General features: G+C 47.5%; 1 protein-coding gene across 1 annotated transcript in view; it reads right to left on the reverse strand.

Moving 5' to 3' along the window:
- col27a1b (collagen, type XXVII, alpha 1b) overlaps nucleotides 1-15,973 on the reverse strand; it is a 610,967-nt gene that overhangs the window by 434,028 nt on the left and 160,966 nt on the right. Inside the window, exon 13 of the mRNA XM_078227545.1 lies at nucleotides 8,189-8,233. Within this exon, the coding sequence (XP_078083671.1) occupies nucleotides 8,189-8,233 (45 nt within the window). The remainder of the gene's footprint in view (nucleotides 1-8,188; nucleotides 8,234-15,973) is intronic.

Genomic DNA, 15,973 nt, shown 5'->3' on the forward strand with positions numbered 1-15,973 from the left:
CTGTGTTCTTAAGTAAACTTTATTTGATAAAAGCTCCCTAGTGGGTCACTTGAATCATACCTGCAGTGGAACATTCATCCTAATGTCAAAATCAAATGTAAAGCTTAGGGTCCAGGCTAACTCCATAAAGCACCTTGGAGTTTCTGGCCTGGTTCTTAACAGGGGACTGTACCTGGCCTGGAGTTGCACCATGTGTGTTGCTCTGGGACCAAGGATAGTGGGGTTGGGGTTGCTGTGGCCAGAAAAGCAAGCCCCGGTAATGTTCCATCATGAGTCAAGACCTCTCTGCCTACTAATGCCGTTTGGTTTCTCCCCAACACTCCTGGTTGGGGGGTTTCCCTTCCGTATTCACTGGGACCCTATTTTGCCACCTATTCTTTCACAGGGTGGCACAGTGGTTAGCACTGCTGCCTCACAGCGCCAGGGACCCAGGTTCAATTCCCGGCTTGGGTCACTGTCTGTGTGGAGTCTGCACGTTCTCCCCGTGTCTGCGTGGGTTTCCTCCGGGTGCTCCGGTTTCCTCCCACAGTCCAAAAGACGTACTGGTTAGGTGTATTGGCCGTGCTAAATTCTCCGTCAGTGTACCCGAACAGGCGTCGGAGTGTGGTGACTAGGGGATTTTCACAGCAACTTCATTGATTTGATTTATTGTTGTCACATGTATTAACATACAGTGAAAAGTATTGTTTCTTGCGCACTATACAGACAAAGCATACCATTCATAGAGAAGGGAAAGGAGAAGGTACAGAATGTAGTGTTACAGTTATAGCTAGGGTGTAGAGAAAGATCAACATAATGCGAGGTAAGTCCATTCAAAAGTCTGACAGCAGCAGGGAAGAAGCTGTTCTTGAGTCGATTAGTACGTGACCTCAGACTTTTGTATCTTTTTCCCGACAGAGACCATAAGACATAGGAGCAGAATTAGGCCACTCAGCCCATCGAGTCTGCTCCGCCATTCAATCATGGCTGATATTTTTCTCATCCCCATTCTCCTGCCTTTTCCCCATAACCCCTGATCCCCTCATCAACCAAGAACCTATCAATCTCTGTCTTCAAGACACTCGATGACCTGGCCTCCACAGCCTTCTGCGGCAAAGAGTTCCACAGATTCACCACTCTCTCTGGCTGAAGAAATTCCTCCTCATCTCTGTTTTAAAGAGTGTGTGTGAGCGAGACAGAGAGAGTGTGTGAGAGACAGAGAGTGTGTGTGAGAGACAGAGAGTGTGTGTGAGAGACAGAGTGTGTGTGTGAGAGACAGAGAGTGTGTGTGAGAGACAGAGAGAGTGTGTGAGAGACAGAGAGTGTGTGTGAGAGACAGAGAGTGTGTGTGAGAGAGACAGAGAGTGTGTGTGAGAGACAGAGAGTGTGTGTGAGAGACAGAGAGTGTGTGTGAGAGAGACAGAGAGTGTGTGTGAGAGACAGAGAGTGTGTGTGAGAGACAGAGAGTGTGTGTGAGAGACAGTGAGTGTGTGTGAGAGACAGAGAGTGTGTGTGAGAGAGACAGAGAGTGTGTGTGAGAGACAGAGAGTGTGTGTGAGAGAGACAGAGAGTGTGTGTGAGAGACAGAGAGTGTGTGTGAGAGACAGAGAGTGTGTGTGAGAGAGACAGAGAGTGTGTGTGAGAGACAGAGAGTGTGTGTGAGAGAGACAGAGAGTGTGTGTGAGAGACAGAGAGTGTGTGTGAGAGACAGAGAGTGTGTGTGAGAGACAGAGAGTGTGTGAGAGAGACAGAGAGAGTGTGTGAGAGACAGAGAGTGTGTGTGAGAGACAGAGAGTGTGTGTGAGAGACAGAGAGTGTGTGAGAGAGACAGAGAGTGTGTGAGAGAGACAGAGAGTGTGTGTGAGAGACAGAGAGTGTGTGAGAGAGAGACAGAGAGTGTGTGTGAGAGAGACAGAGAGAGTGTGTGAGAGACAGAGAGTGTGTGAGAGAGACAGAGAGTGTGTGTGAGAGACAGAGAGCGTGTGTGAGAGACAGAGAGTGTGTGAGAGAGACAGAGAGTGTGTGTGAGAGACAGAGAGTGTGTGAGAGAGACAGAGAGAGTGAGTGAGAGACAGAGAGTGTGTGTGAGAGACAGAGAGAGTGTGTGAGAGACAGAGAGAGTGTGTGAGAGACAGAGAGTGTGTGTGAGAGACAGAGAGTGTGTGTGAGAGACAGAGAGTGTGTGAGAGAGACAGAGAGAGTGTGTGAGAGACAGAGAGTGTGTGAGAGAGACAGAGAGAGTGTGTGAGAGACAGAGAGAGTGTGTGAGAGACAGAGAGTGTGTGAGAGACAGAGAGTGTGTGTGAGAGACAGAGAGTGTGTGAGAGAGACAGAGAGAGTGTGTGAGAGACAGAGAGTGTGTGAGAGAGACAGAGAGAGTGTGTGAGAGACAGAGAGTGTGTGAGAGAGACAGAGAGTGTGTGAGAGAGACAGAGAGTGTGTGTGAGAGACAGAGAGTGTGTGAGAGAGACAGAGAGAGTGTGTGAGAGACAGAGAGTGTGTGAGAGAGACAGAGAGAATGTGTGAGAGACAGAGAGAGTGTGTGAGAGACAGAGAGTGTGTGAGAGACAGAGAGTGTGTGTGAGAGACAGAGAGTGTGTGAGAGAGACAGAGAGAGTGTGTGAGAGACAGAGAGTGTGTGAGAGACAGAGAGTGTGTGAGAGAGACAGAGAGAGTGTGTGAGAGACAGAGAGAGTGTGTGAGAGACAGAGAGTGTGTGAGAGAGACAGAGACATGGGCAGACAGACACAGACACAGGCATAGCCTGAGGCTGTGCCCTCTGGTTCTAAGAAGGTGGAAGAGAGTATGTCCAGGGTGTGTGGAGTCCTTGATTATGCTGGTTGCTTTTCCGAGGCAGCACGAGGTGTTAATTGCAGTGTTATAATAAGCCTACTTGTGACACTAATTAATAAACTTAAAAAAAATATAGAAAAGAAAGTGGAAAGCGCTGGCCAGTAATTGTGTTGAGGTTTCAAAATTGTGAGTAGCTCTCCCATGGATGCATCAGGATTAACACCGCCCCACCATTTTTATCCCCCAGCACCGGCGCACAATTTCTGCAAAGGACCCTGTTCAGCAGCTAAAATGGGAGTTTTGGTTAACTCATCTTCATTCAGCTCAATGTTATGGCTGTCGACTGCAGAGCGAATACAGCTTTTAAATCAACCCTCGGCAGTGGGTTGGGAGGTGAATAGGGAGAGATGGGGGCGAGGGGGCGACGGGGGGGGCAGGGGGTGTTGAGGTAGTTGGTGAAGGTGAAGGGTGTGTTTCCAAAGACCGGGGTAGGCTCTTGCCACTGAGGGAGTGGGGAGGGTGGGGCGCCCTCGATGGACCTCAAAGGTTTTATTGAGTGGTCACCCCAAGTGGTGGAGCTCCCACCACCTCCCCCCAAAACTACAGTTGGCAAGTTGCCAGCATTATTAAGTTTATTTATCAATCACAAGTAGGCTTACATTAACACGGCAATGAAGTTACTGTGAAAATCCCCTAGCCGCCACAGTCCGGCGCCTGTTCGGGTACACTGAGGGAGAATTTAGCATGGCCAATGCACCCTAACCAGCACATCTTTCGGACTGTGGAGGAAACCGGAGCACCCGGAGGAAACCCACGCAGACGTGGGGAGAACGTGCAGACTCCACACAGACAGTGACCCGAGGCCGGAATCGAATCCGGGTCCCTGGCGCTGTGAGGCAGCGGTGCTAACCACGGTGCCACCGTGCCGCCCTCGGTTGGCCACCTCAGAGCCTGAATTGACCTCTGGGCCTTAAGGCCGTTCTCCACCAGAGAGTGAAGTCCGCCGTGTGAGTGAGACTACAGACACTCAACAATCACCACCTGTTCCACTCCTCAGTGGGAAGTTGCCTCTTAGCATCATCCTCGCAACTCACATTCCTGTCTAGTTTTGGAGTTTAATTTAGATAAATGTAAGATGATGCATTTTGGTCGATCGAACCAGAGCAGGAGTTACTCAGTTAATGGTAGGGCACTGGGGAGAGTTATAGAACACAAAAGAATTTCGGGGTACAGGTTCATAGCTCCTTGAAAGTGGAGTCACAGGTGCACAGGGTGGCGAAGAAAGCATTTGGCATGCTTGGTTTCATTGGTCAAAACATTGAATACAGGAGTTTGGACGTCTTGTTGAAGTTGTACAAGACATTGGTAAGGCCACACTTGGAATACTGTGTACAGTTCTGGTCACTCTACTATTGAAAGGATATTATTAAACTAGAAAAAATGCAGAAAAGATTTACTAGGATGCTACTGGGATTTGATGGTTTGAGTTATAAGGAGAGGTTGGAGAAACTGGGACTTTTTTCCCTGGAGCGTAGGAGGCGGAGGGATGATCTTATCGAGGTCTATAAAATAATGAGGGGCACAGATCAGGTAGATAGTCAACATCTTTTCCCAAAGGTAGGAGAGTCTAAAACTAGAGGGCATAGGTTTAAGGTGAGAGGGCATAGGTTTAAGGTGAGAGGGGAGAGACACAAAAGGGTCCACAGGGACAATTTTTTCACACAGAGGGCGGTGAGTGTCTGGAACAAGCTGCCTGAGGTAGTAGTAGAGGCGGGTACAATTTCTTTTCAAAAGCATTTAGACAGTTACATGGTTAAGATGGGTATAGAGGGATATGGGCCAAATGCGGGCATTTAGGACTAGCTTAGGGGTTTAAAACTGGGCGGCATGGACTTGTTTCCATGCTGAAAACCTCCATGACTCACACAAGACTGCTTTGCAATTCCTAATTTTCCATTTTCAGAATGCAAATTGTCCGCAATGCTGATTTGTTGCAGAAAAACTGGAAATTTCCAGTGCATTTCTGAAAATAATCTTTGAAAAATAAATTGTGCAGATAAATTGAGGGCGGCATGGTAGAACAGTGGTTAGCACTGCTGCTTCACAGCTCCAGGGACCTGGGTTCGATTCCCGGCTTGGGTCACTGCCTGTGTTGAGTTTGCACATTCTCCTCGTGTCTGCGTGGGTTTCCTCCGGGTGCTCCGGTTTCCTCCCACAGTCCAAAGATGTGCGGGTTAGGTTGATTGGCCATGCTAAAATTGCCCCTTAGTGTCCTGAGATGCGTAGGTTAGAGGGATTAGCGGGTAAATATGTAGGGATATGGGGGTAGGGTCTGGGTGGGATTGTGGTCGGTGCAGACTCGATGGGCCAGATGGCCTCTTTCTGCACTGTAGGGTTTGTAAGTTTCTAAGTTTTTCTAAGTTAAATCTGGTTTGAAACGAGGCTTTGCTTTTCCCAGGTTGTTACTTTAGAATGTTAAAGATTAGCACGGAGATTTCAGTAATGGGAGTTAGAAAGCTGACTGCTTTTTGTCAAAGTTTAGATTCCGTGGCCACCTATACCATCTGTGTGCTAAAGATTACCATGGAGTGCTGTGCACATTATCTTTTGTAGCAACGAGCTACAAACAGACTGAATCTATTAGTAGAACCACAATAACGTGTTCTCACAATGATTCACTTCAAAACCTTTGTGTCGAGGATGCTTGAATTCTTTAAGGGAAATAGAGGTTGTCAACATGCCCAAAGGTGGAGTGGAGGAGCACTAATTAAATAAAACATACAACCCCTACAGTACAGAAGAAGGCCATTCGGCCCATCGAGTCTACACCGACCACAATCCCACCCACGCCCTATTCCTATAACCCCAATATTTACACTGCTAATCCCCTGACACTTTAGCATGGCCAATCAACCTAACCCACACGTCTTTCGGACTGTGGGAGGAAACCGGAGCACCCGGAGGAAACCCACGCAGACACGGGGAGAACGTGCAGACTCCACACAGACAGTGACCCAAGCCGGGAATCGAACCCGGGTCCCTGGTGCTGTGAGGCAGCAGTGCTAACCACTGTGCCACCATGCCACATAGGGAAGGTTGAATTTATTTTCTTTATTCTTTCACGGGATGCGGAGGTCACTGGCTGGGCCAGCATCTGTTACCCATCCCTAATCGTCCTTGAACTGGGTGTCTCACTCTGTCAGCAAAGAACAAAGAAAAGTGTTTTTCTTTGCCCTTCGGCCCTGCAAGCCTGCGCCGATCATGATGCCTGCCGAAACTGAAACCGTATGCACTTACGGAGCCCGTATCCTTCCATTCCCATCCTATTCATGTATTCGTCCGATTGCCCCTTAAATTCTGCGATCATACCTGCTCCCACCACCCCCATGGGCAGCGCGTTCCAGGCATTCACCACCCTCTGTGTAAAGAACTTACCTCGCACATCTCCTCTAAACTTTTCCCCACGCACCTTAAACCTATGTAATTTCAATTGCTGTGGGTCTGGAGTCACGTGTAGATTCTATAACGTCCAAGAGGCATCTGGATAGATGGATTGAATAGGCAGGGAATAGAGGGATATGGAGCACTTGGAGGCAAGGATAGATTAGATTAGAGAGGCATCTGTGTCGGCACAGACTTGGTTGGCCGAAGGGCCTGTTCCTGTGCTGTACTGTTCTTTGTTCTTTGTCGGCCAGACCGGGTAACGACGACAGATTTCCTTCTCTTAAGGACATTAGTGAAGCAGATGCGTCTTGTACAATCTGAGTTATCAAAGTTACCGTTGCTGAGACCAGCTTTTCAATTCCAGTTTTATTGATTGAATTTTAATTCCACCAGCTGCCGTGGTGGGATTTGAACCCACGCCCCCAGCACATTACTCGTCCAGTGACATTAGCACTACGTCATGGCGGCACAATGGTTAGTACTACTGACTCACAGCACCAGGGACCCGAGTTCGATTCTGGCCTTGGGTCACTGTCTGTGCGGAGTCTGCACATTCTCCCCGTGTCTGCGTGGGTTTCCTCCGGGTGCTCCGGTTTCCTCCCACAATCTGAAAGACGTACTGGTTAGGGTGCATTGTCCGTGCTAAATTCTCCCTCGGTGTACCTGAACAGGCGCCGGAGTGTGGCGACGAGGGGATTTTCACAGTAACTTCACTGCAGTGTTAATGTAAGCCTACCTGTGACTAATAATAAATAAACTTTAAACTTAAACATTAATTCCTTTGCTCAACTGAATATATTACGTAATAAAGATATTTTGTTATTTTTCTGCCTCCCTCAGAAAGTTCCATAGCTCTGGGTGGGTGAGAATGTTTGTATTGTGATGCAGACAACTTTGTAATTATATGGACCAATGGTCTTTTTCTCTTTCTCATTTCTGTATGTTCCTACAACTTTTAAAAAATCATTTGAGGGACATGGGCGTCGCTGGCTGGCCAGCATTTATTGCCCATCCATAGTTGCCCTTGAGAAGGTGGTGATGAGCTGCCTTCTTGAATCGCTGCAGTCCGCGTGATGTGTGTTGACCCACAATATTCGGGTAAGCGTTCTCCAAGGCGGCCTTCGCGACACACGACGGCGCAGAGTCGCTGAGCAGAAACTGATAGCCAAGTTCCGCACACACGAGGACGGCCTCAACCGGGATATTGGGTTCATGTCACACTATTTGTAACCCCCACAGAGTTTCACTGGCTGTCTTGTCTGGAGACAATACACATCTTTTTAGCCTGTCTTGATGCTCTCTCCACTCACGTTGTTTTGTTTCTTAAAGACTTGATTAGTTGTAAGTATTCGCATTCCAACCATTATTCATGTAAATTGAGTTTGTGTCTTTATATGCTCTGTTTGTGAACAGAATTCCCACTCACCTGAAGAAGGGGCTTGCAGCTCCGAAAGCTTGTGTGGCTTTTGCTACCAAATAAACCTGTTGGACTTTAACCTGGTGTTGTTAAACTTCTTACTGTGTTGACCCACAATGCCAGGCCTCTTTGCAAGTCAAGGTGAATCACACTGTCCATATACTGGGGTGATGATGGCATAGTGGGCATGTCACTGGGACGAATAATGAGCTGGGGAAGTGGTTTCAAATCCCACCACGGCAGCTGGTGGAATTTAAATTCAACCAATCAATCTGGAATTGAGAAGCCAGTCTCAGTAATGGTAACTGTGACTACTGAGGTTGTACAGAACCCATCTGGTTCACTACTGTCCTTTAGGGGAGGAAATCTGCCGTCCTTACCTGGTCTGGCCTACATGTGACTCCAGACCCATGTGGTTGACTCTTAACTGCCCTGAGAAGAACTTAGAGAGGAAGCCAGGTTGGAGGTGAACACTGAGGTTATTTTTTGCACTGAATTAAATCCACGAACATTCTCTGACTGCATCGGTGAGTATGAAGGGAATGAAACACTCACTGGTTTTCCAGGATGTCCAGGTGGTCCAGGGTAACCTTTCAGTCCCTAATTAGAAAAAAAACCATACATTACTCCATTTGAAAAAGTATAAGAAAAGCGAACATTTGTACAGTTGAAACTGGAAACAATGCTTAAAATCAAATAGGAGAGGGTAACAGTCGTCACAGTAGTCACAGTTGCAGAAAAATGTGCAAATACAAATATACCGTCATATACAAATACACCGTCATATACTTGGAAATACACCTTCAAATCCAAATGCACGTACAAATAAAGTGCATTTACAAATACTCTAACCTATAAATACAGTGCACTTTCAAATACAAATGTACTTGCAAATACAGAGCACATTGAAATACAGTGAACCATCCAATACAGGTCACACTCCTCAGATACTGAAGCAGCCCATGTTCAAATGTAACAAGACCTGGACAATATCCAGGCTTGGGCTGACAGGTGGCAAGTAACATTCACGCCAGACAAATGCCAGGCAATGACCATCACCAATAAGAGACACGCTATCTACCGTCCCATAACATTTAATGGTGTAACCATCACTGAATCCCCCACTGTCAACATCCCTGGGGTTACCATTGACCAGAAACTCAACTGAACTCACCACATAAACACAGTGGCTACAAGAGCAGGTCAGAGGCTAGGAATACTGCGGCGAGTAACTCACCTCCTGACTCCCCAAAGCCTGTTCACCATCTACTAGGCACAAGTCAGGAGTGTGATGGAATACTCCCCACTTGCCTGGATGGGTGCGGCTCCAACAACACTCAAGAAGCTCGACACCATCCAGGATAAAACAGCCCCGCTTGATTGGCACCCCATCCACAAACATCCACTCCCTCCACCACCGACGCTCAGTAGCAGCAGTGTGTACCATCTACAAGATGCACTGCAGCAATTCACCAAACGTGTCATTTTTGGCATGGCAAATGAGAGATGACGTGATTTGAGGGGGATTATTATCAGCTTGCTTGTCAATATTTTGATCTTGCTAATGACAGTCTGAAACCTCACAGGAAGTGGGACTAAGTACTGTGTGTCAGCAGTGTTCAGTCAATCGCACACTCACCTCCAAGTTGTGGATTCAAGTTCCAATGGAGGACTTGAGCACAAAAATCAAGGCTGATATCCCAGTGCAATACTGAGGGAGTGCTGCGCTGACAGAGCTGCTGTCTGCTGAATCAAAGCCCCAACTGCTCACTCAGATGGATGGAAAAAATGTCATGACACGACTTTGGCTATGAGGAGAGATTGAATAAACTGGGATTGTTCTCCCTGGAAAGACGGAGGTTGAGGGGCGACCTGATAGAAGTTCATAAAATGATGAGGGGCATAGATAGGGTGAACAGTTGGAAGCTTTTTCCCAGGGCAGAAATCACAATTACAACGGGGCACAAGTTCAAGATAAGGGGGGAAAGGTTTACTGGAGATGTGCGGGGGAAGTTTTTTACACAGAGGGTGGTGGGGGCCTGGAATGCACTGCCAAGTGAGGTGGTTGAGACAAATACGTTAGTGACATTTAAGACTCATCTGGATGGACATATGAACAGACAGGGAATAGAAGCGGTTGGTCTAGATAGGACAACGTGATCATGGCAGGCTTGGAGGGTCGAAGGGCCTGTTCTTGTGCTGTACTGTTCTTTGTTCTTTGTTCTGGGGCGTTCTCCCCAGAGTTCTGGCCAATATTTATCCCTCAATCGGCATCACAGAAGCAGATTATCTAGTCATTATCACATTGCTGTTTGTGGGAGCTTGCTGTGCTCAAATCAACTGGCTCACTTTTACATTACAACGTATACCCCACTTCAAAAAGCACTTAATTGGCCGTGAAGCATTTTGAGTCTTCCAGTGGTCATTAGTTTTCTCCATCACATCATACTGGCACGAGGAATGCTTACCTCATCTGTGGTGAGCAGTGCAGGGTGGCTGGGTTTGGAGTGATTTTTAACCTCCTCATCTTGAAGATGCCCCAAACCGTGCCAAAGATCCCAAAGCTCAGTGGGTGTCTCGTGGGTGATGAGCCATGTCGATTTTTTGTTCATCTTCACCGGAGCCTTTCTGGAGCTGTTGGCATCTTCTTGCTTCTTCTCTGCTTTCTTCATTCCTCCCTCAGTCCACATCTCAATTTTGCCCAATTATCTGATTTAGCTTCTTCTGCTTTTACCCTCAATTTCTCCTTCAATTGTTGCCAAGACAGGGCTGTCATAGAATCCCCACAGTGCAAAATGGGGCCATTCGGTCCATCGAGCCTGCACTGATAACAATCCCACCCAGGCTCTATCGCTGTAACCCCAAGTATTTTACCCTGCTAATCTCCCTGACACTAGGGACAATTTAGCATGGCCAATCCACCTAACCTGCACATCTTTGAACTGTGGGAGGAAACCGGAGCACCCGGAGGAAACCCACACAGACACGGGGAGAATGTGCAAACTCCATACAGACAGTGACCCGAGGCCGGAATCGAATAGGGTCCCTGGTGCTGTGAGGCAGCAATGCTAACCACTGTGCCGCCCCACTGTCAAGTCTTCAGGTGGGGTCCGATTGGCCCGAGGGCAGTTGAGAGTCATAGAATCCCTACAGTGCAGAAAGAGACCATTCGGCCCATTGAGTCTACACCAACTTTTCACCCAGCTTTACCCCGCAACCCCAGTAAGCTAAGGGGCAATTTAGCATGGCCAGTCCACCTAACAGGCACATCTTTGGACTGTGGGAGGAAACCAGAGCACACAGACACGGGGAGAGCATGCAGACTCCACACAGACAGTAACCCAACATCGGAGTCGAACCTGGGCCCCTGGTGCTGTGAGGCAGCAGTGCTAATCACTGTGCCACCGTGCCACCCCATTGTCGAGTCTTCGGGTGTGATCTGATTGGCCATTCACGACACTCCCGCTGCAGCAAAGTCTTTTCCCGCCGTGCTCGGCCCCAAGGCTGGAAATTCCTGCTTGAGGTCAACAGACCTTTGCATGATCTGCCCCTGACCGCTATGATTCCCGTAGCGGGTGGGACGGGATGGGAAAATTGCGCCCAGAGAATTTGGCGCCCAGCTAAATTTCCGTTCACTGCAGTGAGATGGGAAAATCCCGCTGGTGTGAACGGTGGTAACATTCCGGCTGTTGTTTCCGATGTCTGTATTTGACTATCTCTCTCTCTCTAACTTTACTTCATAACGCTTTCGATCCCCCAACTTCTCCTCTTGACAAACCACTCATTTGTCTTTCTGTCCATCCAGCTGACTCTGACCATTCTCCGCAGTAGACACATTTCTAAACTTCCTTTTCTCCTCTTTCTTCAGGGTGAAACTCTCACATCCACAGAGTGTGAGATTCCACACAATCACAGAATTGTTCCGGTGCAGGAGGAGGCCATTTGGCCCATCATGTCTGTACCAACTCGCCAAATGAGCATCATGACTCAGTGCCATTCCCCTGCCTTTTCCCCCCCGTATCCCTGCACGTTGTTTCTGTTCAAATAATCATCTCACAGCCTCTTGAATGCCTCGATTGAACCTGCCTCCACCACACTTCCAGGCAGCGCATTCCAAACCCCAACAACATCCTCCAAGTCCCAGTGCACCAAATCCTGAAAAAGTGGCAGATGTGACAAACTAATTCCCTGGACGTGCGTAGTCTTCAGTGACTCTGACTCTCGGATATTTGCGGGTATTTTAGGGTGGCGGCCGCAGACCCTGGGGTTCATCCTTTGCGTGCGGAGCCGGCGCTGCCACCCCTTCCTCTTCATGGCTCTGCTCCTTCCTTTGGTGAGTCAGGCACCTCCGTGGACATCTTCTCTCCATTCATCGTCTGAAATTGCCTCTCAAAGCCCATTGACCCATGTCCCGATGACCATGTTGATGCCCAGTCCTAACTTTGCATGCTGCATTGGCAAGCCCACATACCATCCTTGCCCCAGACCACATGACTGAGTGACAACAGTTTTAGCCACTCAACTGCATCCTGAACTCTAAGCTCGGGCACAGGCTTCACTCCAAGACCTTTCACTGGTCTAAACAGGGCATTTGTCAATACACACCTCAGCACATAGAAACATATGTAGAAAGATAGAAGCAGGAGTAGGCCATTCGGCCCTTCGAGCCTGCTCCGTCATTCATCTTGATCATGCCTGATCATCCAATTCAATATCCCGATACCCCCCTTCCTCCCATATCCCTTGATCCCTTTAGCCCCAAGAGCTATATCTAATTTCTTCCTGAAATCACACAACGTTTTGGCCTCAACTACATTCTGTGGGAGTGAATTCCACACATTCACCGCCCTCTGGGTGAAGAAATTTCTCCTCACTTCAGTTCTAAACACCTCAGTTAGCCATGATGTGGAGATGCCGGCGTTGGACTGGGATGGGCACAGTAAGGAGTGAGGTGAGGAAGGAGCGGCACTCCGAAAGCTCGTGATTCCAAATAAACCTGTTGGACGTTAACCTGATATTGTTCTTAGTGTTCTAAAAGGTTTACCCCTTGTCTTCAAACAATGCCCCCTAGTTCTGGACTCCCCCACCATTGGGAACATTCTTTCTGAATCTACCCTGTCTAACCCTGTTAGAATTTTATCAGTTTCTATGAGACCCCCTCTCACTCTTCTAAACTCCAGTGAATACAATCCTAACTGACTTAGTCTCTCCTCATATGACAGACCTGCTTGTTCATCCAGGAGCAGGGATAGTTGCAAGCAATAAAAGAACTAACTTCAGAAAGTAAATCAAAGAAAAAGGTTTAAAACTTCATTACTCCAACACTTGGGGCCACACCCTGGGCCACACCCACTCCCACAATTCCCATCCGCTTTTTATTTATACCCGGTCAGCTAGTCAGCTGACCTTCACGGCATGTTACTATTGGTTACATTATAACAGGTCCAATGTTATAATTGATTACATTGTAACACTGCCATACCAGGAATCAGCCTGGTAAACCTTCGCGGTATTCCCTCTATAGGAAGGACATCCTTCCTCAGATAATGACACCAAAACTGCACACAATACTCCAGGTGTGGCATCACCAACACCCTCTACAATTGCAGTAAAACAACCTCATCCCTATACCCAAATCCTCTCGCTATGAAGGCCAACATATCATTTGCCTTCTTTACTGCCTGCTGTACCTGCGCACTGTAGCTGTCAGCGACTGATGCACGAGGACACCAAAGTCTCGTTGAGTATCCACCTCTCTCAATTTACACCCATTCCAATAATAATCTATCTTCCTATTATTGCTACCAAAGTGGATAACCTCACATCTATCCACATTATACTGCATCTGCCATGCAGATGCCCACACACTCAGCCTGCCAAATCACGCTGAAGCATCTCTGTATCCTCCTCACAGCTCACCCTCCCACCCAACTTTGTATCAACTGCAAATTTGGAGATAATACATTCAGTTCCCTCTTCCAAATCACTAATATATAATGTGAACAGTTGGAGTTCCAGCACAGATCCTTGTGGAACCCCACTAGTCACTATCTGCCAATCGGAAAAAAGACCCATTTATTCCAACTCTTTGCTTCCTGTCTGCTAACCAACATTCTATCCATCTCAAGACATTACCCGCAATCCCATGTGCTTAAACTTTACACAGTAACCGCATTGTGAGACCTTGCCAAGGATTACGGGTATTCTCCTGAGGCAGAGTACCATTGTCAGGTTTTTAAGGGGGTATCTGCTTGTCCAGTCAGGCAAGGGTACAGGCACACCGTGGCAGCCATTGATTTTGAAAGTCAGTGCACCAAGTGTTAAATGATGTGCAGCAATCAGTGGCACTCATACACACAGGTGGTGCTTGAGTGGGTATAATTTTATGAGTAGTTTGACTCCAAGCATGTCAATTGAGTTTTAGTTGAATGGTCTCAACTGCAAAGGGGTACTGATGATTGACACGTTTTTGCCTTGCCTTGCCCTTGTCAACCTCTCACCTCCCACCTCCAGAAGCCCATTCGTCCCTGATTACACACATTCCAAGAACAAATGTAACAATGAACTCGTTTGGCGCTTAACTATATTTCTGGTTTCATGAAAGTTGAAGTTTATTTATTAGTGTCACAAGTAGGCATTAACACTGCAATGAAGTTACTGTGAAAACCCCCAAGTCGCCACACTCCAGCGCCTGTTCGGGTACACTGAGGGAGAATTTAGCATGGCCAATGCACCCTAACCAGCACGTCTTTCGGACTGTGGGGGGAAACCGGAGCACCCGGAGGGAACCCACGCAGACACGGAGAGAAAGGTGCACACTCTGCACAGACAGTGACCCAAGCCGGGAACCGAACCGGGTCCCTGGCGCTATGAGGCTGTGCTAACCACTATGCCGCCAGTTTGACACTAAAGCCTGCCATTAAGGCATAGTAAAGCTGCTTTAAAAACATTTTTGTTAATTTACGCTAAATATTGCATGTCAGTGTAATCAAAGATAGCAATATAGTTCCTTGAACGACTTGACTACAAAGCCAAGCCCAACAGAGAGGGACCAATACATTGCAAAGAAATACTGGGTTATAAATTATGAAGAGAATTGAAATCCATCTTCAGCTGATTTTCCAGGTCCAATGTGTAGACTAGACGTTGAGTATGGAATTCAATTTCACGTTACATAAATATATTCCAACACGCTTTGCGGCTGGATAAAGTTTAGTGTTTTGCCAGGTGAGCATGTCAGGCCAAGTTCTACTGAAATCTGCCCAAATGTGCAAACACAGCTCCGTGAAAACAAACCAATCTCCAAATCTGTTTCAATCCCTCCACCTGCCAATCAATTTTAGGCGGGATTCTGCCTTAGGGGCGTTCAGTCATAATCCCACGGATGGTAACTTTGCACCATTGGCTCCTCAGCCAAGCACACACACCAAATATCCGAACCTGCGGTCCCTCTTGTACTGAGCATTGAAACAACACTTTTATCACTAGTAGGGTAAAACCGGTCTCACGACGGTCTAATCCCAGTTTACGTTCCATATTAGTGGGTGAACAATCCAACGAAAGGTGAATTCTGCTTCACAATGATAGGGACCCGGGTTCGATTCCCAGCTTGGGTCACTGTCTGAGTGGAGTTTGCACGGTTTCCTCCCACAGTCCAAAGCTGTGCAGGTTAGCTGGATTGGCCATGCTAAATTGCCCCTCAGTGTGCCAGAGCTAAAAAGATATTCAGACACAGCATTTGTGAGTGATGGATCCTTTATTACCATCTTATCGATAAGGAGAGGAGAACTGAAGAATTTCTAAGGCTTCTTCAGTCTGCCCTGCTTAATAGTGTACAGTCAGCTTTTTTTTATAGGGCATATCTTAAACCTTCTCGTAAAGATAATTGTTTCTCGTCACGCCCACCGGTAAATTATTTACGTATGATACAAAGAGGTAGGCCCGAGACAATAGCTGTTTAATCACATCCCATCGGTAACGTCATAATCTTTAATGATAGCTGAACGAAATGTCCGTTCAGACAATGCTCACTTAATCATGTCTTTATTACAGTTTCGGTGCTGTTAGCAGGGCCATTCAGCTGTGTCCTGTTGATATAGTGAAACATCCACCTTTTGTCTGCGCTGTCTATTTCATGCATATGCAGAGACAGCCAGTCTACAGTGAGGGTGTTGCTGCTGATGTGCTAATTTTCCTGGTCCCCCTGGTTGACCCCCTGCTGAGCTCAGTTCTCCTCTCCCACAAGTGCCCCAAGATATATATATATATTAGGGGGAGTAGCGGGGGAAATACACAGGGTTCCAGGGAAAGCCTGGGTAAGAGTCGGCGCAGACACCAGGG

The sequence above is a fragment of the Mustelus asterias genome, chromosome 13 (assembly GCF_964213995.1).
Source record: "Mustelus asterias chromosome 13, sMusAst1.hap1.1, whole genome shotgun sequence".
Lineage (NCBI taxonomy): Eukaryota > Metazoa > Chordata > Chondrichthyes > Carcharhiniformes > Triakidae > Mustelus > Mustelus asterias.